This window comes from Bufo gargarizans, chromosome 1, assembly GCF_014858855.1.
Source record: "Bufo gargarizans isolate SCDJY-AF-19 chromosome 1, ASM1485885v1, whole genome shotgun sequence".
NCBI lineage: Eukaryota > Metazoa > Chordata > Amphibia > Anura > Bufonidae > Bufo > Bufo gargarizans.
The window spans coordinates 38791720-38819233 of record NC_058080.1 but is presented as its reverse complement, the minus strand read 5'-3'; the positions used below and the strand labels follow the sequence as shown (position 1 = coordinate 38819233).

Below are 27514 nucleotides of genomic sequence, written 5' to 3'. Positions count from 1 at the left end.
GCTGCTTCCTTCCAACTGTGATGCTGGCCAGCCACTGCCACCAATGAAAAGCCTGACAAAGGGGTTGTGAGAGAGGGATTGGTTAGGATGTCTCTGCCCCACCAATGGAAATAAACATGACGGGCCAGATGCCGAGGGCGGAGTGGTTTCAGCTAGTATCGGAGGGAGGAAGCGGGAGAATGACCTTGGAGCACAGTTCTTCTTCCTGTCATGTGCACCTTGAAAATATCACAGAGACAGACCTCGGCAGAGGCCCCAGTGCAGCAGAGGCCCCTGTGCGGCAGAGGCCCCAGTGCATTTAAGTTATAAATTGAATCGTTATGTAGTATTATATATTTTAATATGCATCTTGTGTTAAGCGCGTGAATCAGGGAAAATTGTCATGCATGAAACTGGTCCTTGGTGCAAAAAAGGTTGGGGACCACTACACTAAGGGATTAGTTAATATGAGTGAATTATGCCCGTATTACAATAATGACCTCTACTATTCTCTGTCTCGTAGGATCTAGTAAATATAGAAATGTTCCTGACTGCAAAAGAAGTGGAGGAATCCCTGGAACGACAGGAAACCATGACCTGCCTGGCGTGGTGCCACGATAACAAGTCTAGACTTAGGAAAATGAAGGTACGGTATATTGCGGTGTATTGACTGTGCGGTGCTGTGTGTACTTATGTGACCTGCTGGTTGACAGAGTTGTGGTCTGTAGGTATCGCTAATGTAAGCAGAGCTGTGGGGCCAAACAATCGAGAGGGTCCACCTCTGATGTCCAAGGGTCCACAGGAGAAAGGGGAGGGCTCCAGAGTCCTTGGTGAGAGTAGGTATTAAAAGGAAGAACTGGTGAAGCAGTGAATACCAGAATACTGGTACCTATGGAGTCAGTGGTCATAGTAGAGTGGGGCCCTGTTTCACCGTGTGCTGGGGGCCATAGGCTTACTGATTGCACCTCTGCTCTAGACCACACGTAGCAGGTGAAATGTCAAGGACAAGTCACAATTGGCTGGTTCCAAACCCTATACCGAGCTGGGGGTTGCATGGTATACCTTACCTACAGGACAGCGCTGTGTGGTACCAGAATGGAATGCAGAGTACCCGAGCACTGAGGTGTTGCCCAAACATAAGAATCCCTCTTAGGGCATGTAAGAATCAGAGTGGGTCATGGCGCTCTGGCTGGCATACCTGCCCCATCTGTGCATTTCATGGACGGCCATTTTGAACTGCTTCCACACATCCCCTTATAAAGAGCATCTAGTTAAACAGGTCATCCCATCACAACAAGGTATTCCCCATCCAGCAGATAGGAGATAAGAGTCTGATGGGTGGGGGTCTGAACGCCGATCACTAGAATGGGGTCATACATGCGCACTGCCGCACCATTTAACTCTATGGGGAGATAACCGAGCGCTTGTACACCGCTATCTTCGCCAGACCCATTGAGGTGAATGAAGCAGCAGCACAAATGCATGTCTACTGCTCCATTCAAATGGGGCAAGCACAGGCCACCATTCGATTGATCGGTGTGTGGGCCCCGGTGGTCAGACTCCCGCAGTTTCTAAATGATGGTGTCTCTGGGCCTGATGGTTGAGAGGCACTAAACGATGTAGACCTCTCGGCCAGTCCGGATGAGGGGAATTGTAATTTGGAAAGTGAATGGAAGTTTTGGGGGTGCCTTTTAGTGGGTACAATAGAGGGTTCTCTGTGGCGCATCTAATAGGTGCTCTTACTTATAAAAGGCTCTGTCCCGGTTATGGAATTGGTCATAGAATTTCTCTTTTATGTCTGTGTCTCAGTGAGTTGTACTAATGGGCAAGGGTGGGATTACACAAGACCGTGCCCACCTGGCATCTAGAACCATTAATGATGAGAATCTGCACATGACGGACTTGCTGCGTTGCAATCTGATTTGCATAATAGTCCCCCAAAAAAAATCACATTAGCGGAAACTCAAGACTAATAATTTTACAAAATGAATGCCCTAGATCCCCCTGCATTTTGGGGTATGCATTTATACTTAAAATCAGCTTTATTAGTAATGAATACATCATTTTTCAGTAAAACAGCGCCCCCATGGTCAAACTCACATGAAAAATACGTCAAATCACTTTTCGGCTTCCCAAAAATAAGAACTACCTAGTAATGCTATGATAGATAGAAGGTACGGTGAAGGCCCAGGGGTAAAAGTGGCCATATATCCCCTTCCATGGTGAGCGCTCTGCCCTGTTGCCCCCCCTCTCGCCTTGTCCTTTGTCACACTCGGCCAGAACCTGTTATGATGAGAACCTGTTATGACCCCTTTAATAATATATTAATCATTCTACAGCATCTTAAAGGGGTTTTCTGATAATTTTATTTTATCCAATGACCGCAGGCTGCCCCCTGAAACAGAAGATTCATACTTCCCTGCTCCCCAATGCTGCAGTTCTCCATGCTGCCTCCGCTGTGTCCATGTTCCGATCCCGGCAGTTTTTTCATGCGGCAGTGCATGGGCATGCTCACATGCTCCGCTGCAGCCAATGAATGGCTTCAGCGGTGACTTGCTTGTGGCCACATCACCGCTGAAGCCAGTTAATGGCTGCAGAGGAGCACATGACCGCGACCATGCACTGCCGGGAAACGGAACATGGACACAGCGGAGAACTGCAGTGGCAGGGAGCAGGTAAGCATGAATCTTCTGTTTTAGGAGGCAGTCTACGGGCATTAGATAAAATGTAATTATTCCCAGAAAATCCCATTTTAATACTCTGCATTGTGGTGTCCCTCTAGTATTCTTCCTGGAAATGTTTGATTGGCGGTCCACTTGTCAGTAGGATGTGTCTCTACACAGCCTGACCATAGAGAATCTGATGGGATAATATGTAGAGACATTCCACTTTGACAAGAGGAATGCTAATTTCCAGCTATCGGGTTATTCCTACATTTCCAGGAGGAACATCAAAGGGACAGCAGAGTTCTAATAACACATGCTCCAAAATTATTTAATGGGGGGGGTTCAAGTACGTACTGAAACACACACGTCTGGAGTGACCGGTCCTTTTTGACATGTTCTCTAGTCTATACTTCGACAGGTATAACAATGAGGGTTCAGCTTGTGTCGCCATGTTGTGGACATTTCCTGATGTTGGCCTCTGATCTTGGTCCTCCGTGGTGGTGGCTTATCGTTCCTTTGTATTTCAGCCACAGGTCACCAGTGATTTCTAATGTCTCCACCCTGGAAGGAAGGTCTCCCGGGGGCACTAGTAACGTCTCCCTTTTGCTGTCCTCCTTTTTAGAGCTGCCTGGAGTTCAGCCTGAGGATCCAGGAGTTCATTGAACTGATTCGACAGAACAAAAGACTGGACGCAGTTAGGTAAGACCTGGACCTGAGGATATTACTGCTAATCAACGCCCTCCTCAAGCAGTGCCCCCATAGTATTATATTCGGTCTCTATGGTGCACGGCTGGTCAGCACTGCAGAAAACATGGCTTTTCAAGGACCACTCTATTTTCCAGATTAGGCACACTGTTCTGACCACTAATGGTGACCTGTGGAAGGGTCCTCTTGAGGCAATGTATGTAGTGAAGCCACTTTGTTTGAATCCAGTTGACATAGTTTTTAAGATCCCTTGGTGATATTCCCCCCCCCCCCCATCCCTAATTTTCCATGTCTTTTTATTAAAAAATAATTTCAGAAATTTTACACTCTCTTTTACAGCTTCTTTGGTGACCACCACGTATAGTTTTGGTGGTCATCAAGGAAGGAAGTAGAGTAGTGGAGTACAAACTTAAAATACAACTTTGAGGGGTAAAAAAGAGAAATCTAACCCCATTCAGTTTCATTATTTGAGATGCTACCTGTATGGCCAAAATCACCCAGCCTGAAGGGGACACTACCACCCCTTTTATTCTACTGGTTGTGGCGGTCTCACTGGTCAGATTCCTACCAATCAAACATTGATGGCTTATCCTCAGGAAAGGCAGTCAGTCCTGGAAAAGCACTTTGATGGTGTGGAGATGGGATTTAAAGGGGTCGTACACCTTTTGGAGTAGATTCTGGAAATCCCCCCCGACTTCCTGGCAAGACCTGCCAAGGGAAGTATACTTACCTCCTATTTGATGCTGTCTCCTGGCATCTTCGCTCAGCAGCCTCGGCTGCTCTGCTGGGCTCCCTGGATGTAAACTTCCTGTTTGACACTGCTGCAAGCAAATCGCTCGCCGCAGTAGTCACATGCATGACACAAGGGGAGCTGGTCACCAGTGCGGCGGCGTCATGGAGGAAGTTTACATCTAGGGAGCTCAGGCTGGGAAGTAAGTAAGTGTGCTTCTGTCTGCCGGTCTGCCCAGGATCGGGGGGTTTGCCAACCCACCCACCACCACCCAAAAAAAGGTGCATAACCCCTTTAAAAGGAATTTACACTTTTTCTATAAGGTGTACAATTTGCTTAAATATGACATTTCTATGTTAGACCATATAAAACAGAACAATTTTTAACTACAGCCCCTCTGTCTAGATATTGCTTTTACAAACTTGTTTTAGCGCCCCCTGGTGTAAAATATATATATTATGATTTTTATTTATTTATTTTTCTGTGTAACTTACTGCGAATGCCTTCCTAATATAAGGAAAAAGTCACTTCTGCTTCCTTGATTTTTTTTATAATGGCTACACAATGACAGGAATCGGTGTGCCGGAGGATCCAGGCGATGGGACTGAACTACTCAGTACTGGACACATTAGGTTAATTCGACGTTCTGAGAAGGAATCCTCTGTTCAAGATCCTCATCTCTTGGCCAGAGCGGTCACAAAAAAACATCACTCCCTCTGGAGGACCTGTCCTGCATTACACACATCCCATTGATATAAATGGGAATTGTGTAATGCTTAATCTCTCCTGTGGGGGCACTGTAGGAAAATGAAACACCTCCAGGTTTCTTCACAGATTACAGCAGATCACTTGGAGTCTAATACCGTTCTAATACATAGGGGTTGTCCAAAGTGGAGAACCCTTGTAATAGGGTTATTAGGATAGACGATGCTGGCGAACAGTCAGTGGACCCTCCTCTCTTGCGGTCACATCAGAATGTGGCCACAAGCAATAAGAGTTTGCTCTATTGTGTCCGCAGACTTCTAACTAGGTCACTTGTCACATAATGGCGTCCGATCCGACCTTCGCTTCCTGATATTTGTTACCATGGAGCTGGAGTATGTGGGATAGCTTTGGTCGTGTCCTGCTGAGGATCCTCACAGCCAGGTAACACACAGTTAGAAGCCTGCTCCGGTGTGAGGCGACTTTACATATGATTTTTAGAGGCTAAGTAGCATTTGGAGGGATGGCCATTAAAAGTGTATCTGAAAGCTTACAGCAATGAGCCCTAATGACTGCAAGTAATGCAATTTATGGTCTGTGTGCTGGAAGCTGATGGCTCTAGTCAGCTATTTCTTACTATGCGTGCACGAGACCTGCTGCAGAAGAAGCCACGGGTGCACTGGAGGCAGGCAAAATCCTCCTTTACAAATTTTAGGTCCATTTTGCGTTTTTTTTCCCTCATATTGCAGGTGCCAATGTAGACAGCAGAAGTATTATGGCACAGGCAGGAGTCTGCAGAGGACATGTGTATTAACTCTGCGCTCCTCCCTCCCCATGCCGGCACAGGCGCCCAGCTTCTCACCGTCCACTGCGCTGAGCCCCATGCCAGTCCTCCTGCCCTTGGGCCGGCATGGGCACAGGTCTCCTGTTTGCCGCTGTCTTCTGGTTTGCCGCCACCATCTTACTTCTGCTCTGGATGGAGCTTGTGCTCAGAGCTCTTCAGTCTGTATTTAGGGTGCACGTGCCTCTCTTCCTTATGTGAGGCAGTGCGTGCATACACCCTCATTCTTCCCCCCCCCCCCTATGGATGGTCTCCAACATGTATAAATAGGTGCCTTCTGCTACAGGAAGGTGCCTGAGCAACTTTGATTCCTAGCCTTGTCTAGTTCCTGTTTTCAAAGGTGTTTTTGTGATTCTTGCCATTAATGTGTACCGGACTTTACGTCTGCCTTTCTGCCACCTGACCTGACCTCGGACCTTGTCTATGAACTACGCTATATAGCCTCCTGACCTTGGACCTTGTCTATGGACTACGCTATATTGCGGCCAGCCCTTGTAGTCTGACCTTGCCTTGCCACCGCCTGATCAGCCTCTGGCCTCCCATCGCCGTCTGGGTGTACCGTGCCATCTGGAGGTCAGTCCAGTGGGTCCACACCCAGGTTCCTGTTCCCTTGTGTTCCAGGCCTCCTCAGCGGTAGCACCTGGTGTACCCCTCGGGAAAGTCTATCCTCCTCCATCATCAGAGGTATTTTGAAGAACGAGGGGTGCATTTACAGTGCTGCCCACAATTATTCATACCCCCTGGCAAATTTTGACATTACTTGCTGGTTGAATAAAAGTAACTTTTTCTACGGGAAATGACATAGGTGTCTCCCAAAAGATAATAAGACGATGTACAAGAGGCATTATTGTGGGAAAAAAAAACATTTCTCAGCTTTTATTTAAGCAAAAAATACAAGATGTTCCGCACTGTGGAAAATCTCAGAGGACGTGGTCGGAAGCCAAAAGTGACACCTGTGCTGGCCAGGAGGATAGTTAGAGAGGTGAGAGAGAATCCAAGGATCACCACCAAGGCCATCCTGGTGAATCTGGGCTCTGCTGGTGGCAATGTCTCAAGGCAGACAATCCAACAGACACTGCACAATGTAGACCAAGGAGGACGCCACTTCTCCAGATAAGGCACACAAAAGCTTGCTTGGCCTTTGCAAAAGCTCATCTGGACAAAGAAGAAGACTTCTGCTCTTCTGTGTTATGGTCAGATGAAACAAAAATGTAATTGTTTGGTCACAATGATGTTTCCTTCATTTGGCGTAAAAAAGGAGAAGCCTTCAACCCAAAGAACACCATCCCCACTGTCAAACATGGTGGTGGGAACCTAATGCTTTGGGGGTGTTTTTCAGCCAATGGACCAGGGAACCTAATCGCAGTAAACGGCACCATGAAGAAAGAGCAATACATGAGGGTTCTTAACGACAAGATCAGGCCGTCTGCAGAGAAACTTGGCCTTGGGCACCAGTGGACATTTCAGCATGACAATGACCCAAAATACACAGCAAAAGTGGTGAAGAAATGGTTAGCAGACAACAACATTAATGTTTTGGAGTGGCCCAGCCAGAGTCCAGACTTGAATCCAATTGAGAATTTGTGGAGGGAGCTAAAGATCAGGGTGATGGCAAGTAGACCCTCCAACCTGAAAGATTTGGAGCTCATTGCTAAAGATGAATGGGCAAAAATACCTGTGGAGACAAAAAGCTGGTCTGCGATTATAGGAAGCGTTTGATAGCAATGTAATAGCCAATGAAGGCTTTTCTATTTATTATTGTGAAGGGTATGAATAATTTTGGACACTTTTTGCTCAAATGTAAATAAAAGCTGAGAAAGGCACAATAATTCCTCTTGTACATCGTCGTATTATCTTTTGGGAGACACCTATGTCATTTCCCGTCAAAAAATTACTTGCTGGTTGAATAAAAGTAACTTTAAGTGAAAATTTGCCAGGGGTATGAATAATTATGGGCAGCACTGTAGACACTGCCCTCTAAGGAGGTGTACCACTTGGGACAGCGGGTTCGCACCCTCTGATCATTATACTGTGTGGTACTGTTATGGCACTGATCATGACTGTGAACCTTCTCTAATTATCGAGACCAGAGAAAGCTCTGATCTCTATCGTTGAACCATGGGGAGGATCCCTTGAGGGATCCCTGTGTCATGATCTATAGTGGGGTGGGCAACCTGCCGCTCTCCAGCTGTTGTGAAACTCCCAGCATGCATACTTGCTCTGCTCTTCTCAGAACTCTCATAGCAATAAATGGAGCATGCTGGGAATTGTAGTTTCACAACAACAGGAGTGCTGCCTAATGTACATACTCGGACAGCCCAGAGTCCTTTAAAGCACAGCCTGTTAAAGAGCGTCTGTCAGCAGTTTTTACCATGGTAAACTGATAACCGCGCTAGGTAGAGGCTTTTATATATAGGAAAAGTGTGAATATTAAGTTTTCTTCAGCCAAATTCTGTTCCTGTATTGAGCTGCCCCTCCCCACTGCTCTGAGTGACAGCTGTAGCTTCCAATCAGGAGACCAGTACAGCTGTCACAGAGTGGAGGGGCTGTCAAGCACTTCACAGTGGGCACTTGCAGGAGCAGAATAAAAGTTGATATTCACACTACTCCTGATAAATCTCCACAAAAGGTGCTGTCCTGCTCTCCCCAGCTCCTACCTAGTGCTGTCAGCAGTTAAGCATGGTCAAAACTGCTGAGAGATTCCCTTTAAAGGATTATTCCAGGATGTGTATATTGAAGACCTATATCAGAAAAGGCTATCAATATGAGATTGGTGGGGGTCCGACACCTCATACCCCTACTGATTAGCTAGTCAGGAGTAGCTCTGACAGGGGAACTACACAGCTCTGTCTGTCAAAGTGAAAGGAAGCAGCACTGCAGTATCCAGCTCTGTCCACTACAGTGGATGGAGTTGTATTGTTTCTGGAGCAAATAATCGTAACTGCGAGGGTGTCTGACCCTTGGCGATCTCAGATTAAAGATCTTTCCTGAGGATAGGCCATCAATGCAAAAATTCAGAAAAACCCCTTTAAAGATGTTAGGGGATGCTTATATATAATACTACTTGTAGGTACTCCAGCTAATATAAAGCACAAGTCCAGCTGTGGATAATTCCCGGAAGCACGGATAACCCCTGGATCGGGTGTACCAATCTTGACACACAAATTTTATTTATGCAAAAAGATATAATAACCATATACAGAGACAACAGCATCTACGCGTTTCGGGTCTTTGGATACAGACCATTACTCATGACATCAGTCTAGCAACCTTCGGCACTGCAGCTGCTGTGAAACTACAACTTCCAGCATGCACACTTTCTTGGCTGTTCTATCACCGGGTCCCACTGTCTGTCTAAATGGAGCGGTATACACACGTGTTTGTCCGCCGCTCCATTCAACTCTATGGGACTAATAATAATAAGGGAGTCCATTCCTTGTCACGTCTACTTGTATATGAACTCTGTCCTTCATCAGTAGCGTCTCTTCCTTCCGTGGTCAGATTGCTTCCCTGTGCGTTTCTGTTGCCTCCATTATTTTCTTTCCAGTCTGCAGCAAATAAAGATGAAGCCGTTGTTTGCTGTAATTAATCATCTGTGTGATTACCGCTCTGCACAGGAGTTTTGTTTATCCAATCCAAATACAGATTTCTAGCGGCAGTAATAGGGAAATCTACCGTGAAGGACAAGCGACGTTCATCAACTGAGAGAGAGCGTCCAAGAAGTAGCTAAATTACAGCAGCCATTATAGCTACTATGGAGCTGTTGTTTAGTCACTAAAGTCACCGAGGATTCATAGAAGTGCATGGTCCCTGCTCTCTCCTCTCTCATTCCTGTCTGCTCTCTTCTCTCCTCTGTCTGATGTCCTCTCCTTAGTCTGCTTTCTTCTCTCCTTTCTGCTCTCCTGTTTGTTCTCTCTTCCTCCATCTTCCTTCCCCTGTCTGCTCTCTTCCTCCATCTCCTTCCCTGTCTGCTCTCTCTTCCTCCATCTCCTTCCCCTGTCTGCTCTCTTCCTCCATCTTCCTTCCCCTGTCTGCTCTCTTCCTCCATCTTCCTTCCCCTGTCTGCTCTCTTCCTCCATCTTCCTTCCCCTGTCTGCTCCCTTCCTCCATCTTCCTTCCCCTGTCTGCTCTCTTCCTCCATCTCCCTTCCCCTGTCTGCTCTCTTCCTCCATCTTCCTTCCCCTGCCTGCTCTCTTCCTCCATCTCCCTTCCCCTGTCTGCTCTCTTCCTCCATCTTCCTTCCCCTGTCTGCTCTCTTCCTCCATCTTCCTTCCCCTGTCTGCTCTCTTCCTCCATCTTCCTTCCCCTGTCTGCTCTCTTCCTCCATCTTCCTTCCCCTGTCTGCTCTCTTCCTCCATCTTCCTTCCCCTGTCTGCTCTCTTCCTCCATCTTCCTTCCCCTGTCTGCTCTCTTCCGCCATCTTCCTTCCCCTGTCTGCTCTCTTCCTCCATCTTCCTTCCCCTGTCTGATCTCTTCCTCCATCTTCCTTCCCCTGTCTGCTCTCTTCCTCCATCTTCCTTCCCCTGTCTGCTCTCTTCCTCCATCTTCCTTCCCCTGTCTGCTCTCTTCCTCCATCTTCCTTCCCCTGTCTGATCTCTTCCTCCATCTCCTTTCCCACCAATCTTGAGAATGAAAGTTTTGCTGTGCTTCCTCAGAGGTCGGACCCCCACCTGTGCCTACAGTTGTATTCCTCTCGGTCGTACATAGATCACTGGAAGCTAGTCCTGACTTATTGATAGCAAACTCTTATTTCTCTCCTCCTAGACATGCTAGAAAACATTTTAGCCAGGCAGAAGGAAGTCAGTTGGATGAGGTGCGACAAGTGATGGGGATGCTGGCCTTTCCTTCAGACACGCACATCTCTCCTTACAAGGTAAGCACGGGCTGGACTCCATCCATAGCTACAGCCTGTCTGGATACTGCTCGGGGAGGACCTAATTGGCTCCTCTATATTCAGTCAGAAATGTGATTTTTCCAAACCAGAAAACCTCTTTAGTATTGTATGTTTGTTTTAAAATATTTTAACTCAATCAGCAATTGAACAGGTCCACTGAAATAGAGAAATCCTGGTTTTAGAAATGTTTGGAGCCCACATAGGTGGTCATTTTTGGTGGTGTCCCCTCTGTGCAGAGGGTTTTGCATTAGAGCTATCCTCACAACATACGAGTGATGTGCTAGACCAGGAGCACGGACTGTTTTCTTTACCAGTCCCTGCACATGACCTGGTAGGGGGGGGGACAGCAAGAAATGACAGGTTCTGTCCACCAAGCTATAATCATCATCTAAGGATATACGTGGGATTTACTGTCATCTGCTGCCCGGTAGCTGATGTGTTTCTACAGTGGTCTCCTCTGTGATGGGTGTTTGGATTTTCTTGCTTTTAGACTTCTCTATTCAGAAAACCCTGTAGATGTTGGGGGTCTCTCATCAGGACGCCCCTCTACTGGCTGACCATCACATTTTTAGGTCATGAGAAATGCTGTACTGTACCGTGATGACTGTGGTTGGGCAAAACCTCTATAACAATCCATTTATTTTTGTTGTAGGATCTCCTGGACCCTGCCCGATGGCGCATGCTCATCCAACAGTTCCGCTATGACAACTATAGGCTACATCAGCTGGGAAATAACTCCGTATTTACCATAACTCTTCAAGCAGGCCTATCTGCCATCAAGACACCGTATCCTTCACACGCCGGAGACATGGCGCATGCCGCCCTCACTAAATCTCCACAGTCTACATGGATGATTTCACTGGATTTGTGCTGCATGCTGTGCAGAAGCTGGAGAAACTGTATATGAACACAGTCTGACTCCCTAGTTCATGTATTTCTTAGGGCTCTTCTTGATGTATATAAGAGATTGAATCCAACAGTAATGTCCTTGAAATATGTCCCTGTTTTTTGCAAAGCATGCAGCATAGACCCTGAGGCTTAATGAGCTATGGAAAGGGTCTGCGCTTTCCAGAAATGGCACCACTCTCATCCACAGACTGTCTCTGATATTGCAACTTCTGAATGGAGAAGAGTGCCAGTGTGTCTATGTTCCTACAACTTCTTCAGGTTGATCTCAGTCGGATTCAGAGAAGCCGTACTTGCTTCATAGATAGGTCGTGCCCTCAGGAGTATTTCTTCTTTTTTTTTGGCAACTACCACCATGATGTTCTAGACCTGTGAAGGCTAACCTCTGGCACGCCAGCTGTGGTAAGACCATGACTCCCAAGATGTACACTTGCTTGACTGTTCTCAGAATTTCATAGAAATGAATGGAGCATGCTGGGAGTCGTAGTTTCACCACAGCTGGAGTACCAGAGGTTAGCCATCACTGTTCGAGGTTGTCGCTTTGATGGTGTGGGGTCTGACCTTTATTACTGGGTATGGAAGGTTCACAAATATAACTGAACAGGTTTCAGTCTGAAAAACCCTTGGCACAAGAAGACAGCCATGTATAGGGTGTCTTTAGGTAAAGTGTCCCTGTACTTTAAAAAAGCATAGTGACATATCAAAGGTCTTGGGTGGGGGTCTCGTAGCTTTTCCATTGAGCCTGTCACTTGCAGCAAAAAGAGAGAGTGCACTATGTTTCTCTCTGTCCTAGTGATCGTGGGGGGGTCTCAGCACTCCCCCACCAATCAAAGTGAAGCTTTAAAACAAAAAGGAGCCTGGCACTGATTGACCATAAGGCTCTTACTGTAACGGCAGGAAGAGAGATACCGCTGATCCCGCCACTTATCTCCTTAGATGTTACGGCCAGTAGCAAACAAGGTATTGTCACGGAAGGTGAGGGAAGGGAGTTAAACAAAACAGCAGGCTAGGCCCCACAGCTAGGGAACAGGGAACGGTCACCTCCTCGCCACCTAAGCCCTGCTGCAACTAATACAAACCCTCAGCTAGAAAGCAGGCAAAAAGACAACAGGTTCCTTGCACAAGATGAAGGAACCCGCGTCTACCTAAGGCCTAGCCAGTACAAACAACAGAAGGGAAGGAAGGAGAACTTAACTGAAGACGAACTGGGAGCAGGAGATCCACAAAACACCAGCAGAGATGTCCAGGAGAAACTATAAGCCGCGAGGGCTATAGTGAGAGGCAGGTATAAATAGCACCGCTAACAAACGAATGAGCAGAACCTGTGCGGGGTGGGATCCTGCCCAAAGCCACAACAAAGCAATCTGTCAGATGGATTCACGTACAGCAAGTCTGACAGATCTTCTCAGATCACTCACAGGGCAGGGCGTGACCGGTATCTAAGATGGTTGACAGAGGGATGTGCCAATGGGTAACAGAGGCCCCAGGCTAGCCATGAGCATCTTAAGCCCCTGCCTGCTATACATAAACTATGCTATGTACTCCAATGCATTATGTAAGGGATTAATCTAGGGGTTTGGCTCCTAACCTGAAAAATGTAGGAGCCAAATAAAATTTTTGGTCGCCAAACTTAAAATACATATAATATAGCTGGGATGCTTAGGGGCATGGGGTTCTCTAAGCTGCAGCCCGCGCAGTTAAAAGGGTTGTGCACTCATTTCCATGGCCTGTCAGACTAGCCAGATTCACGTTGGTAATCCCTAGGTGCTGGGTCCTGGCTCATTCACTTCCGGGCCTCCGCTGCTTGTCTTGGGTTTCTCCATGAAAACATTTGGCTGCAGTGGCATCAAGACCATCACTGGCCACAGTGTGAGGGCGGATCTTCACCCAGCAGACGTCTGGATGAAAGCCTTTTTTTCTTGGAGGCAGAGCAGAGGGTCTAGGCGCAAATGGCGACAAGACAACAAAGTCTTGTCGCCATTTTGCAATTCTAAGTTGCATTGGCGACCATTTTGGTCGCCATCTGGAGCACTGGTGTCCGCAAAACAAAAAGGATGATGTCCGAATGGCATCCGTGTTTTATTTTTTATTTTTTTGCGGATCCATTGTAACCATGTCTATCCTTGGCAATTTCTATCTTTTTTGCGGGGCTACGTAATGGACATACGGACCCGGAAACAAAATAGCCTAACCCTGCTTTCACACCTGAGCGTTTCTGTCGCGCGTTTTTCTGCACGTTTTTTTTAATAGTAAACGCGCGTTTGTGTGATTGACTGCAGTGTCCTATGGCCACAAACGCGCGTCAAAACGCCCCAAAGAAGCTCAAGTACTTGATTATGCGTCGGGCGTTTTACAGCGCGATCGTACGCGCTGTAAAACGCCCAGGTGAGAACCATTCCCATAGGGAAGCATTGGTTTTCATGTGTTGAGCGTTTTACAGCGCGTTTGAACGCGCTGTAAAACGCTCAGGTGTGAACTTAGGGTAAAGGTGTATTCAGACGCAGCAGATTTGTTATAGAAATTTCTGTGACCGAAATGCACTTCCAATCATCTGAATGGGGTTGTTCCTGCAGCAGGTGCATAGTTTACTGCCTTCAGTTGAACGGGACAGTCACAGAAATGTCTCCAATAAATCCGCCACGTGTGAACACACCCTTAGACACCAGAATTACTGTAAAGGATTTACTAAGAACTAAGGGGGTTCATCAAACTGGTATAAAGTAGAACTGGCTGAGTTGCCCATAGCAACCAGATTCTAGGAGCTGTGAAAAATGAAAGGTGGAATCTGATTGGTTGCTATGGGCAACTCAGCCACTTCTACTTTACACCAGTTTGATAAATGACCCCTTAAGGGTTTTTCTACAATCCTAAAACCTTCATAAGGCTGTATCACCGCTGAGGTGCACCAAAAACTGCAGGTGTCCAGCCTAAACACTCACCCCCAATTATTCTACCAGACAAGAACATTTTGGGGCATCATATCCTCTGTGTGGCAGTTGCCCATCGCAACCAGTCAGCCTGCAGCTCAGAGAACATGACGGGTCCGATTGGTTGCCAAGGGCAACTGCTAACCTGTCCTCTCCTACCTGCCGCAGTGAGCGCCTCACACGCCGCCATCTGGAGCTGTCACCAGCTCTTCTCGTGTCCTGGTGTGAGCCGCGGCGGCCCGGACTTCAGCGGTCACCAGGGAGACGGCGCGGAGGAGGGAGAGGAGAGTGGACCCCACAGACCTGGCACACACCGGGCCATCCTCCGTTATCACCTACTGGCCATTCGCCTTACTGCCAGGCAGCATATCCACCCCGACCACAGTGCCCCCTGCAGGCTGGCGTATACAGATATCCCTCAGTATTTCCTGGCGCTGTGATGCCGGCAGTACTAGCGATTCCGGGCGGCACAGGAAGAATATCAGTCCGAAGCGAATAGTCCGGTTGTGGGGAGGCTGCGGCTGGTCTGGGCCCGGTTTCTCCCCCTTAAAGTGGCTGTCATGTTTCGGGGTTCCATGCTGTGAGGCCCCCTGTTTAAAGAGGCAGAGCAGCGGAGGGTTTAGGCGCAAATGGCGACAAGACTTTGCTACTCTAAGTCTCATTGGCGACCATTTTGGTCGCCATCTGGAGCCCTGGGGAACAAAAAAAAGAGGTAAAATTTAAAGGCATTATCCAGGATTTTTTTGTTTTAAATTGCCAGAGACCATCCAGCCAGCAGCGGTTCACATGACCACTGCAAAGAGTCTTTGGCCCCGGTGGTCATGCCCTTTTCATGCACACGTGACCACTGAGACCAGTGTTTGACTGCAGCAGAAACATGAATGGCACGTGATCGCTGCAGCAAAAGAACAAGCAATCATACAGCTGCATTGAAATATGACAATAAAAAAAAAAAAAAGGAAAAGCTTGGTCCTTAAAGGGGTTATCCCATGATTATTGTAAAAAAAGAAAATCGGACATCATATAGTACGTCAGTCTCTTTCTAAAAAAGCTAGAACCAGCCCATTAATTGCTCTGCTAGATTTATATCAAGCTGACAGCTCAAGGGGAGTGTCTTTTCTGCTGAAGCTCAGGGGGCGTGCCCATGCTCTCCCTATCACAGCTCAGGAGGCGTGCCCATGCTCTCCCTATCACAGCTCAGGGGGCGTGTCCATGCTCTCCCTATCACAGCTCGGGAGGCGTGCCCATGCTCTCCCTATCACAGCTCAGGGGCAGGGCCGGTGCAAGGATTTTTGCCGCCCTAGGCAAGATAAAAATTTCCGCCCCTCCCCCTTATCAGATGTTCTGCCCATATCATGACATCACATATGTTCCACCCCTTTCACTAATGTCGCCCTGGGGTCCGTCCTGGGGAAGAATAAAGCAGCTGCACCTGTCCTGCACTCCAATCCAGGAAGGATGGTCTGGAACCCACTTCTGTTCTGTCCCAGAGAGAGAAGGCAATTTAGGCACTGCCGCTGCTGCCGCACTGGGGGTCGGGGGAGGGAAATTGCTGGTGGTGGGACTGGTGGGCCGTGGCTGGCTGGCTCAGCCTGGCTGCTCGGCTGCTGCTCAGTGTGCGGCCTTCTCTTCCTCCTTCGCTCCGCCCCTCTCTCTGCGTCACGTGACGTCCTCAAGGGTGGGAGGGGTCAGGGGGTTCAGTCCAGATCAAGATCATTCAGGGAGGGCGGCAGAGCTCCGCCTCCGCTCCACCCTCAGCAGCCAGCCAGGTAAGCTAGCAGAGCAGACGCCAGTGGCGTACCGCCCATAGAGGCAGACCACGCCACTGCTATGGGGCCCGCGGCACTGGGGGGCCCGTAGCGCAGAGAAGGCCCCGCCCACACATGACCTGCAGCCGGCTATGCGGCTGCTTTTCTCCCCAGCGCCCAGCCCCAACATCAACTCATCTTCAGACTTCTGCAATCGCCCCCCCCCCCCCCCTCCCGACCTGAGGCTGATCCTGACCTGACCTCCTCCTGACCCGGACCGTCTGCCGGAATCAGGATCAAACCAGGCCAGCCTGCATGTGGCGCTCGAGCCGCTGGCCAATCAGCACGACAAGACAAGGGCTTGAGGCAGCTGCTGATTGGCCAGTGGCGCAAGGGAGCGGGCGGGAGAATCGGCTCGAACGCCGTCGGCCGTCACCAGCAGAGTCAGTGCCTGCCCTGAGCTGAGGAGAGAGAGACGAGCTGACTGAGGACTGTCTTCAAGAGAGGGAGGAAGATTCTGAAGTGAGTGTCGTGAGCAGTGCACCGGCTGTGTCCCTGGCTGGCTGGCCTGAAGACGAGTCACAGTCTGGGCTTGGCCCCTCTATGTTTGGGGGTCTCCTCTGGCTCCGCTCCTTCCCTCCTGTCCTATGTCCAGGCACTGGGCCCCTCTATGTATGGGGGTCTTTTTTGGCTGTACTCCTTCCATTGCATCCTCTGTCCAGGCACTGGACCCCTCTATGTTTTAAATTAAGACCAATTGAAAACCAGAGGAGACCCCCAAACATAGAGGGGCCCAGTGCCTGGACAGAGGATGCAAGGAAAGGACCTGAGCCAGAGGAGACCCCCATAATAGAGGGGCCCAGTGCCTGGACGGAGGATGCAAGAAAAGGACCGGAGCCAGAGGAGACCCCCAAATTGGCCCCTCTGTTTGGGGGTCTCCTCTGGCTCCGCTCCTTTTCTTGCATCCACTGTCCAGGCACTGGACCCCTCTATGTTTGGGGGTCTCCTCTGGCTCAGCTCCTTTCCTTGCATCCTCTGTCCAGGCACTGGGCCCCTCTATGTTTGGGGGTCTCCTCAGGTTCCACTCCTTCCCTTGCATCCTCTGTCCAGGCACTGGGCCCCTCTATGTTTGGGGGTCTCCTCGGGTTCCACTCCTTCCCTTGCATCCTCTGTCCAGGCACTGGGCCCCTCTATGTTTGGGGGTCTTCTATGGCTCCGCTCCCTCCTATCATCCTCAGACTTGATGTAAAGTGTCATCCTTTCACTTCTTGAGATTGTTTTCTGTGTTTGTAGCCTGGGCCTAACAGTTTCTGTAGGTCATGTATAAATGTATTTAATGGGGGTGTGGCATGGGAGGAGCCAGGCCAGGAAGTGGGAGGGGCCATGGTGGGTAGTGGGCGGGGTTAAGGGGCCCAATTCAGATTTTTGCTATGGGGCCCAGTGATTTCTATGTACGCCCCTGGCAGACGCAGTTAGTCACTCAGTCAGACCACCAGAGACAGACACAGACAGCACAGCGGTATCAGACTGTCATTGTCAGTGTGCAGACAGTCTGTCAGACTGTCTCTCTGGTCTGCTGCTCCAGTGCGCCCCTGCCCCACCCCCACGGCTTCACTGAGATCTGTGGATGACGTACTGGTATGGGGGGGGATCTGTGGATGACGCACTGGTATGGGGGGGGGGGATCTGTGGATGACGCACTGGTATGGGGGGGGATCTGTGGATGACGCACTGGTATGGGGGGGGGGGGTCTGTGGATGACGCACTGGCATGGGGGGGGGGATCTGTGGATGACGCACTGGTATGGGGGGGGGGGATCTGTGGATGACACTTATGTCATCCACAGATCCCCATAAGTGTCATCTACAGATCCCCCATCAGATGCATCAGTGTGGAGGGAGGAGGCGGGGACACTCATGGTGGGGCCCGGTGCAGTGACTCTACTCTAATACACCGGGCCCCGCAGCTGTTAAGTACATTCAATCCGAATGGGTTCACAATTACTGTACTGTACTTACTGTAGTACCTTATGTATAGCATTAAGACGGTGCAGACCGGCAGCTCCCTCGGTCATGCGCTGCCTGCCTATCTCACTTTATGAATGAACAGGCAGACGGGCAGGCGGCGCATGAGGAGGGAGCTGCCGGTCTGCGCCGTCTTAATGCTATACATAAGGTACTACAGTAAGTACAGTACAGTAATTGCGGACCCATTCGGATTGAATGCACTTAACAGCTGCGGGGCCCGGTGTATTAGCGTAGAGTCACTGCACCGGGCCCCGCCGTGAGTGTCTCCTCCTCCTCTCTCCACACCGATACTTTGCTGGCCGCGCTGTGGAGCATAGCGGCCAGCGAAGTATCCACAATCCGCTTTATAAGACGTGCAGCCATTTTCCCCACACTTTTTGGGGGGGGGAGTGCGTCTTAGAAGGCAAAAAATACAGTAAATAATAAACATATTGCATTGTCTACTGACTACTTACCAGTCCAGGACAATAAGATGAGCTGGTCTCTGGCTGCAGTCTTGCTCTGGGGACTGGTCCTGGAGACAAACACACGGTAGGTAGGTAGTAATTCACCAATGTCGCCCTCGGGGGGGCGCAAATTGCTGGTAGTTGGTGCCTGCCTGGGGACTGCTGGACCCTGACCGTGGCTGCTCGGCTGCTGCTCAGTGTGCGGCCTTCCTCCTTCACTCCGCCCCTCTCTCACGTGACGTGCTCAAGGGTGGGAGGGGTCAGACATCAAGATCATTTAGGTAAGACGCAGAGGTAAGGACGCAGACACGCAGTTGAGCGGCCGGAGCGATTCTTTAGAACAGCAGGCAGGCAGCAGCCAGCAAAGCGCTCAGCCTCAGCATGAGGGGCGCCGCCGGCCGCCCGAACCTATATATTATAAGTAACCAACGTTTTTTGTTTTGTTTTTTAAGCCGCAACGGGCGGGCGCCCCCTGCTAAATGGCGCCCTAGGCGACTGCCTAGTTCGCCTTACTGGTGGCGCGGGCCCTGCTCAGGGGGCGTGTCCATGCTCTCCCTATCACAGCCCAGGAGGCAGTTGAAGGATGAAACTGAGCATGTGCGGCCATCTCAGTTAGCAGGACAAAGAAATAAGAGAAAAACAAACCGCAGGTGGCTGTTTTCTTGAATAGCTCAGTGGGCTTACAACATTTTCAATTACATGCAATTGTAAAAGTATTCAGATCCAGGTGCTGGTTTGAAGTCTGTAGAATGTTTTTTCAGGGGACAACCCCATTAAGAAAAGTTTTGTAAAAAGAAAAGAAAAATCAGTGCAAGGGGTTGAGCGAAGCATAGAGGTGCATAAAGGGTAGAGGAGATGAGGAGGAAACGTTCCTATGGACTTAGGGCAGGAGATACAAATTTGGGTTTTATGATAATACAGTTGTTTTTGGTTCTACTTAACCACATCCCAAACAGACAGTGCTACAAAGAGGACGGGACTTCCAAAAACCCAGACTGCCCAGTGTGCAGCAAGTCCCTGAATAAGCTAGCCCAGCCACTTCCAATGGCACACTGTGCCAACTCCAGGCTTGTGTGTAAGATTTCGGGAGACGTCATGAATGAAAACAACCCTCCTATGATGCTGCCTAATGGATATGTCTACGGATACAATGTGAGTTTTCAAGTTCTTCACGTTTCCTTCATGACCTATTCAGTTGCCTCTGGGATCTTATTGAGGGTTTGCTTTGGAAAGCCTCTTATTAAATGCCTAAAAAATGTTCCTGTCAAAAATGGAGCAGCACAGCAGTATTCCCCTAAGAGATGAAGGTACCCGTCTGGCTACAGACTGCTATTTCTACTTCTTAGCAGATGGAACTGTGGCCAAGGACTTGTGAAGATCATTTGCGCTGACTTGAGTTTAATTATTGCTGCCCTTTTCAGTAATGAAACCATATTAAGAAGACTTTCAAAATTTTAAGTTGAAGCACGTAACCTAGGCCAGTAATGTAAGATCCTGGGGTGGTTTGACTCTTGACCTGTTTGAAGGATCATGGTGCTCTGGCGAGCGTTGTGTTCTCTTCGTTGTTTACCAGGCTCAGAACTGAACAGTACCAGTCGCTACTACAGGTAGGTAGCCGCGCTGGTAAACCATGAAGGTGATGTGGCATTTGTCAGAGCACCACAGCCTCTTAAAACAGCTGATCGGCATGGGTGTCAGTCCACCACCCATCTGATATTGATGGCCTTGCCTAAGGATAGTTCATCAGTTTTGAATTCCAGGATAACCACTTTAAAGGGTCTTTCTCACCTTCAAAATTGATGGCATATCACTAGGGTTTGAATAGGTTCTGACCACCCATGGAACATACATGTCTGAGGGTGATCTATTGGAACCAACAGGGCATGGCATTCATGATTTGTGATCAAAGGGATCCCAAGATTTAGATCCTCACTCGTATTTGTGTCCTACCAATAAGACATAAAAAAAACGTTAGAGTGTGAAGAACCTTGGTTGACTTAGGTTGGATACATCCATTTGTTGACTGTTGTTTTGGAGTAGTTGCTCTTTATCTGTATTGAGTCGGATTCTGGTGTACAGTGTTCATTTTAGGATATGGTCAGATATCATAGTCAAGTATCAGAATAATGGCAGTGTGACACCTGACTCTGACACCTTACACCATTCTGATACTTGACTATATCTGACCATGTCCTAGAATGAAGACTGTACTGGTGAGATGCCATGTGAACTCCCTCTTAGAAAGTAGATTTGATTTTCTCATCCCCCGTAGGTGGCACTAGAGAGACAGTTTTCTTCCTTTTTGGAGAGTTATTTTGAAGATTTTTAATTTTTTTCCCCCCAGGAAGCACTGCTCTAAAATGTTCTAGAACAGCTGCATCTTCAATAAGAATGGGTATCTTTGGTGTCCAATAATTTATCTAACCCTGTTTTTTTTTTGTTTCCCCCCTTCATTCAGTCTCTTCTTTCTATTCGCCAAGATGACAAAGTGACTTGCCCAAGAACCAAAGAAGTCTTCAACTTCTCCCAAGCCGAGAAAGTCTACATCATGTAGACATCCACGTGCCTCCCTAACCGCTGCTGAAGATTAAACGGACGGGGGGAGATCTAGTGTTCAGCAGTATGACACGCACAACAGGCAGAAGGGGACACCGGGAACCCTATTCCGTGGTTGCATTTAGTCTTTTTTTATTGCGACCAAAGAATTTAAACAAGCAACAACAATACGTAAAAACAGCAACAACGTGCAAAAACCGAAATAAAACATTTGTACTTTTAGGAAATTAAATTGTTTTGATTGTGAGTTTTTTCGTTTTTTTTTTTGGTAACACAAGCCAAGACTGAAGCTTCTGAAGCCTCATGGCTACAAGGGTTGCGTTAGTTCTGTGTTAGGTCTTGGGATCATATCCGTACTGCTGCCTTATTCCTAGCTTTCAGAATGTACTACTTGCATAATACAGTCCTTCCTTCCTATGTTGGATCTCTCGACCGCTTCCAGGACCTATGTTTTTAAGACATTCACAAGGAAGAAGCCACAGCTCTGTTTGTTTTTAGCAGCGCAGGATTCATCTTCATCCACCGCAGAAGAACATTTTAGTATTTCCAAGTCTTTAGGAACCAGTGCTGTAGAATTTGTATTTAGTGCTTATTTTTGCATGTTGGTGTTAATTAGCTAATAAAAAAAAAAGATTCTAAATTTGAAACCTGATGCTGTTTTTTATTTCTTTTTATGTTCCAGAATAAAACGTAATATGGGTTCGGTGCCGAGGTTTAATTGCGCTTGGGGTAGAATCCTGCATTAAATAACATTTGATGTGCAGTTTGCCTGTTTTGTAAGATTGTGACTGCCCAGTCGAATCCATGGGTCACATTTCAAAACGCAAAAACCTGCATTAAAAAAAGAGGGGGTACCTTAAGGCCGATGAAAATAACTGTCTTACAAGTTGTATATCTTTTATTGGGGGTGGGGTAGTATGATAAAAAAAAAAAAAATAGAGGCCATGGATGGGGTCTAGCGGCTTTTTGTTTTAAAAACTCACACCTACGCCGAGAACGGTGGCTGGAGAAGCCCGGGTCCGGCCACCGCCAAGCACTTTCCCCCCCCCCCCCCTCCCATTCGCACTGCGCTTGCGCGGCCACCGCTCGCATTCATTTCTATCGGGCCTCATAGAAATGAATAGAGGGCGGCTGTGCATGCCTGGTGCGCAGAGATGGGACTAGCACCTAGCGATATGTCCCCATTGTCTGTGATGGGAATACCCCTTTAATTCTCCCTGTCATGCAGGATATCAACTGGGCCAGATCCTGACTGATTGCAACACATTCTAGACTAATCAGTATTTGGAGCTTATCACAATTTCTGTTCTGACCACTGGTTCTCAATAGGATTTCCTGGCCATGAACTCAAAATTTAAATGTTCACCAAGCCACTTAGTTATCACTTTTGCCATGTGAGCAAGATCTAAAAACACTGAAGCAGCAAACTTTGTGAAAACCAAAATTTGTGTCAGTCTCAAAACCTTTGACCACAACTGTACACTCATTGACAAAACAAAATGCCACACCAAGAAGGAGCGGTTGGGATGAAGCGTTCTATATGATGATATATGGAAGTGATCACAATATTAGAGAGAAAGAAGAAGTTTATTGAGGAAAACTGTACAACTGAAAGGAGGCTCTAGGACCCTGTTGGGGAGTCTCTAGCCTGGATACAAGATGACATACGGCCTCTGGCCTGGATACAAGATGAGATACAGTTCTGTATGCGGCACATTTGCCCACTGATGGCAGGACACGTAATGGATGCCGTGACACCAAATTTCTTTCTGCTAAGTGGCTGGAAATGGTCTGGGCAGAGATGGGGGTGTAATATGCAGAGTAGGCCACCTCGTAGAGTGCACTCTGCCTGGGGGCACCAGCAGGAGTCCAAATCCCAAGCAGTAGCTCTCTGCTGCCGCCTGCAACCCCTACTTGTGGATCCATCTGACATCATCTCCTTCACTTCACTGCTTCTGTTCCTGTACTTGCCGGCCAGATGCGCTGCGACACACAGCTACGAGACCCTGGTGTATTTAAATCTCATTTAAAGTTTGTCCTGGGATTCAAACTCATGACCTCTACACATCAGAGGCAAGGTATTTACCCTCACAGCCATGAAAGCTGTCTAGCTAGTTACTTAAAAAAATAATATTATATATGTATCTACTGATACCTCGTGTACTGATACCTAGTGTACAACCATACACATGACAGCTGCCCCAACACACCCAGCTCTGCTACATCCATACACAGTGGGCAGCTGTCATGTGTATGGATGTATACTAGGTATCAAAGTTACCTACAGTAGAAGTCTTATTTATTTATTTTTAAGTAACTAGCTAGACAGCTTTCATAGCTGTGAGGGTAAATGCCTTGCCTCTGATGTGTAGAGGTCATGAGTTCGAATCTCTAGACAAGCTTTTCTAAAAGTGTTTTTTTTTTATAAGACTTCTACTGATACCTAGTGTACAACCATACACATGACAGCTGCCCCAACACACCCAGCTCTGCTACATCCATGCACATGTGCCATGATACTGGCACATGGAGTGGGGAGGATAGAGGCACTTGATACTGGCACATTAGGGGACAGGGGGAGAGGATGGCACTATGATATTAGCACATGGGGGGGGGGGCAAGAAATGGACATGAATCATGAGGGGCAGAAAATGGACATGAATTATGAGGGGCAGAAATGTGAAATGATGGGGGGGGCCAAAATGTAAATTTGCTTGTGTTGACAAAAATCCTTGACTTCGGGCGCACAATCCCGCGAGACCAGTGACCTCCAGAGGTGGGTCTCGCGGGATCAAGCGCAGAAGACACATGATCTTGGCAAGAGCCAAGGCAATGTGGACATGGAGCACAGCGAGGAGCAGAACCTGGTGAGCACCCCTGGCAACTGCACTCTGACAACCTGCACTAGGGTGTCAGAGGCTGCAGGACAGTGACTGGCAGCAGGGTGGCACTCACTTGTGTACAGGGGTCAGGGCACACCTGCTGCTTGACTAGGGGCCATAGATTCTGACTGGCACAGGGTGCCCAGCAGTGGAACATGGAGCCTAATAGGTGCCACAGACTGTCTAAAGGGCTATGAATGGTACAGGGTGCAGGACAGTGCCAGACTAGCAGAGGGCACAAGGCAGCATACTGTTTTATGTTGCCCTGGTGGCACAGGATTTCAGACAGTGGCTGAATGGTGCCTGGCAGTGAATAGATGGCAGAGTGATTGGCATCACTGGGATGGTACTAGGTGGCAGACAATGGCTGGATATTATATATACATGACCATAGTCAGACTGGCACAGGGTACGCGACCATAGTCAGACTGGCACAGGGTACACAACCATAGTTAAATGTTACATGCAATAGGTGGCTGAAAAAGGGGTGGGTAAAGGGGTGTGGTCAATGGGAGGAGTCAAGGGGGCGGCAAAATTAGCTTTTGCCTAGGGTGGCAAAATTCCTTGCACCAGCCCTGGTTGTAATAAAGGAGTCACCTGTGTCTGGATGGTGGACAATGGAACTCTGGCAGCCGCTTGTCGGAGGTTCAAACAATCCTCTCTACTGGTGGTCTGTCTGTGCCATCCGTAACCTGTTCACCGTGTGTGCCCTCATGTAACCAGTGCTCCCAACACCTCCTAACAGCTATGGTAGGTCAGAATGGCCTACAGGGCTGGGAAATCCTCCTTCTCTCAATGATGCACCCACTCTCAAAGTCTGTCAAATGGGCAAAATTTATTTGGAATGTGTAGTAGAAGCATGTCTAGCAGTCAACAATCTTGCACCAAAAGGTTCACTACCCAAAAATAGCCTCTGAGAGCCTTTTTTATAAAGCAGCGGGGGAGCACTTTTATGCCCTCTTGTGGCAAGGCCCAGTGTGTAATCGGACCACACCTGTAGTCATTTACATACCACCCTGAGACATAACTGCATTCCGAGTTGTGCAGTAATGTGACATTTCTATATGGGGGCGGTATTTGTTTTGTCGCCCCCTGCCAGTGGGAGGGGGAACAGGTAAAACTGCTTTGACCACATTTTGTGGTGACCCTGGGGTGCCTGAACACACTGGGGGTGGGAGCCCACCGAGTGATGGCACATTTGCACGCACTTCACTTTCTCACATTTTGAGCGCACACACCTCGGTTCTTTACCCGGCCGTCGGGCCTGGCGTAAGGAGGAGGATTTTTTATAATTCCGTCCGGATGTCCGGGCTGAGCTTCAGCACACATTCACTATTTTTTTCAAAACTTTTTTTGTTCACTTTCCACGTTTGTTTGTCACAAGGATTTCTTGGGTTGCGGTGCCCTTATGGGTAACCCCCTAGAGGTCTAGGTTGGGTGTGTGTGGCCATCCCGGTTCCGCACCCCCCTCCAAAACCCCTTGGTTCCTCCCTTCGGGGAGAGACCAGCCTAGTTGTTGAAGCTCCGTTCCGACACCTGGGGTGGCAGCCTAGGTGGAAGCCGGAGCACAGACTTGACGTACGCGTATATGCGTGACTCCGCGCAGCGCTGCCGCCTCCGGACCGCGATCCTGCGTTAGGCGGTCCGGAGGCGGTTAAAGGGGTTGTAAATATTCAATTAGTGGGGATCTGACACTCAGCTTTCCCCCCCCCCCCCCTCCCCACGATCAGCTGTTTAAGGGCAGCCGGTAGCGCCAAAACCATACAGTGTACAGAGCTGGAAGCAGAAGGCTCTGTACACTGTGGAGGTAGTGAAGCTCAGCTCCTATTCAAGTGAATGGGAACTGAGCTGCAATACGTTGGATCGGGAAACTACACCGCGTACGGAGCCTTCTGTTTCCGCTTGCTGTAACTGTGTATCTACTGTTTAAAGCAGGACTCCCATAAAAAAACATTTCTTTGAACTGTTAGACAGGTACCAGATGTAAACTGTAGTGAAGATAATCTTTTTACCAGTGTCTTGTGAGTTATCCCCTCCCTTCTGATCCTCAGCTGTGTCATCTTATGTGTGGACAGGAAGTCCGTTTCTCTATGTGTTCCTACAGGAGCCTCAATGTCGGTCTCATATGAATGAACAGAGAAGTAAGTGACTTCCTGTCCTGTGTCAGTTGGAGATCAGAGTGCTGGTCACATGACCCGGCGGAGGATCAGAAGGGAGGTTATAACCACACCACAAATTCACTACAGTTTACGTCATCATTTTTACACGCCCCCATTCAGATGAATGGAACAGAGATTTAGTTGCAGAATTCTCTGCGTGTGAAGGCTGCCTGATTGTCATATCTACATCCTCCACAGTATGCTACAAACTTAGGGCTCATTCAGACGGCCGTAGTGTTTCGCAGTCCGCAAATTGTAGATTTTCAAAGCATTTTGCGGACCGCACATGGCCGGCATTATGATAGAAAATGTCTATTGCAATTGCGGACAGGGCGCCCATTCAAAATCTGCTGTCGGGCCCAGTCAGTTCTAGCCACGCCACTGGTGACTTCATTTCTAACCCCTTGTTTACCTGTATGGATCAGAGAATTTTTCATTTAACTTTTTCCATGCGTACGTAATAATATCCACTGGTACCGTATCTGTGAGGACACGCGTTAATGGCAGCCCCCTAACGCTGCCATTCTTCCCCCAAAGTAGAAGATAATTTAGATGACGGAAGGACAATCTATAGTGCATTTCACCACGTTTTCACGTTAGCGCCCTCTGCTGGTCAACAGTGGGACATGTGAAATATTATCATTTAATTTTTCCTATTTTCAGACAAGTGTACAATCCCAAATATGAAAAAATACAGACAAAGTGGTTTCATCTTTAAAACCAAAAATAAAGATTGGATGACTCAATCTCTTTGAATGATCAGCGTGATCCAACACGCGGACCTCTACCTCGGAGCTCTTTTTCCATAAGCAACAAGGAAAACCTGCACAAACTATTCACAGATTCTGAAATACGCAGAGCAGGTCAATTTCTGCACCGTGTAGATGGGACTTAGAAAAAGTTATCTGTAAATATACCATAACATCATCAGGTCATCAGTATCTGATTGGTGGGGTCCGGAGTGTTGGACCCCACCAGCGCTCCTGTAAGTGCCAGGGCCTTATCATCGCTTCCCCTAGGCCAGTGATGTCACGTTCATTGGTCAAGTGGCCTAGGCGCAGCTCAGCCCTATTGAAATGAATAGGGCTGAGCTGCAATACCAAGCACAGCCACTATACAATGTACGGCGCTGTGCTTGGTGAGCTGCTAGAAGGCCGCAGCACTTACAGGAGCACCGGTAGCTTCTCACCTGATCAGCAGGGGTCGTGAGTGTCGGACCCTCACCGATCAGATACTGATTACTTATTCAGAGGACAATCCCTTTAAAGGTGTTAGGTCATGATTGATGTAAAAAATGAAAATCGGACATCATATAGGACATGACAATCTCTTTCTAACAAAGCTAG

General features: G+C 48.3%; 1 protein-coding gene across 1 annotated transcript in view; it reads left to right on the top strand.

Annotated features, from left to right (window-relative positions):
* Positions 1–21774, top strand: part of MAEA (macrophage erythroblast attacher, E3 ubiquitin ligase) — a 60725-nt gene extending 38951 nt beyond the window's left edge. Inside the window, exons 4-9 of the mRNA XM_044294925.1 lie at positions 503–625; positions 3268–3344; positions 10388–10496; positions 11170–11303; positions 19528–19723; positions 21030–21774. Coding sequence (XP_044150860.1) covers positions 503–625; positions 3268–3344; positions 10388–10496; positions 11170–11303; positions 19528–19723; positions 21030–21125 — 735 coding nt within the window. The 3' untranslated portion in view covers positions 21126–21774. The remainder of the gene's footprint in view (positions 1–502; positions 626–3267; positions 3345–10387; positions 10497–11169; positions 11304–19527; positions 19724–21029) is intronic.
* Positions 21775–27514: the final 5740 nt, after the last annotated feature.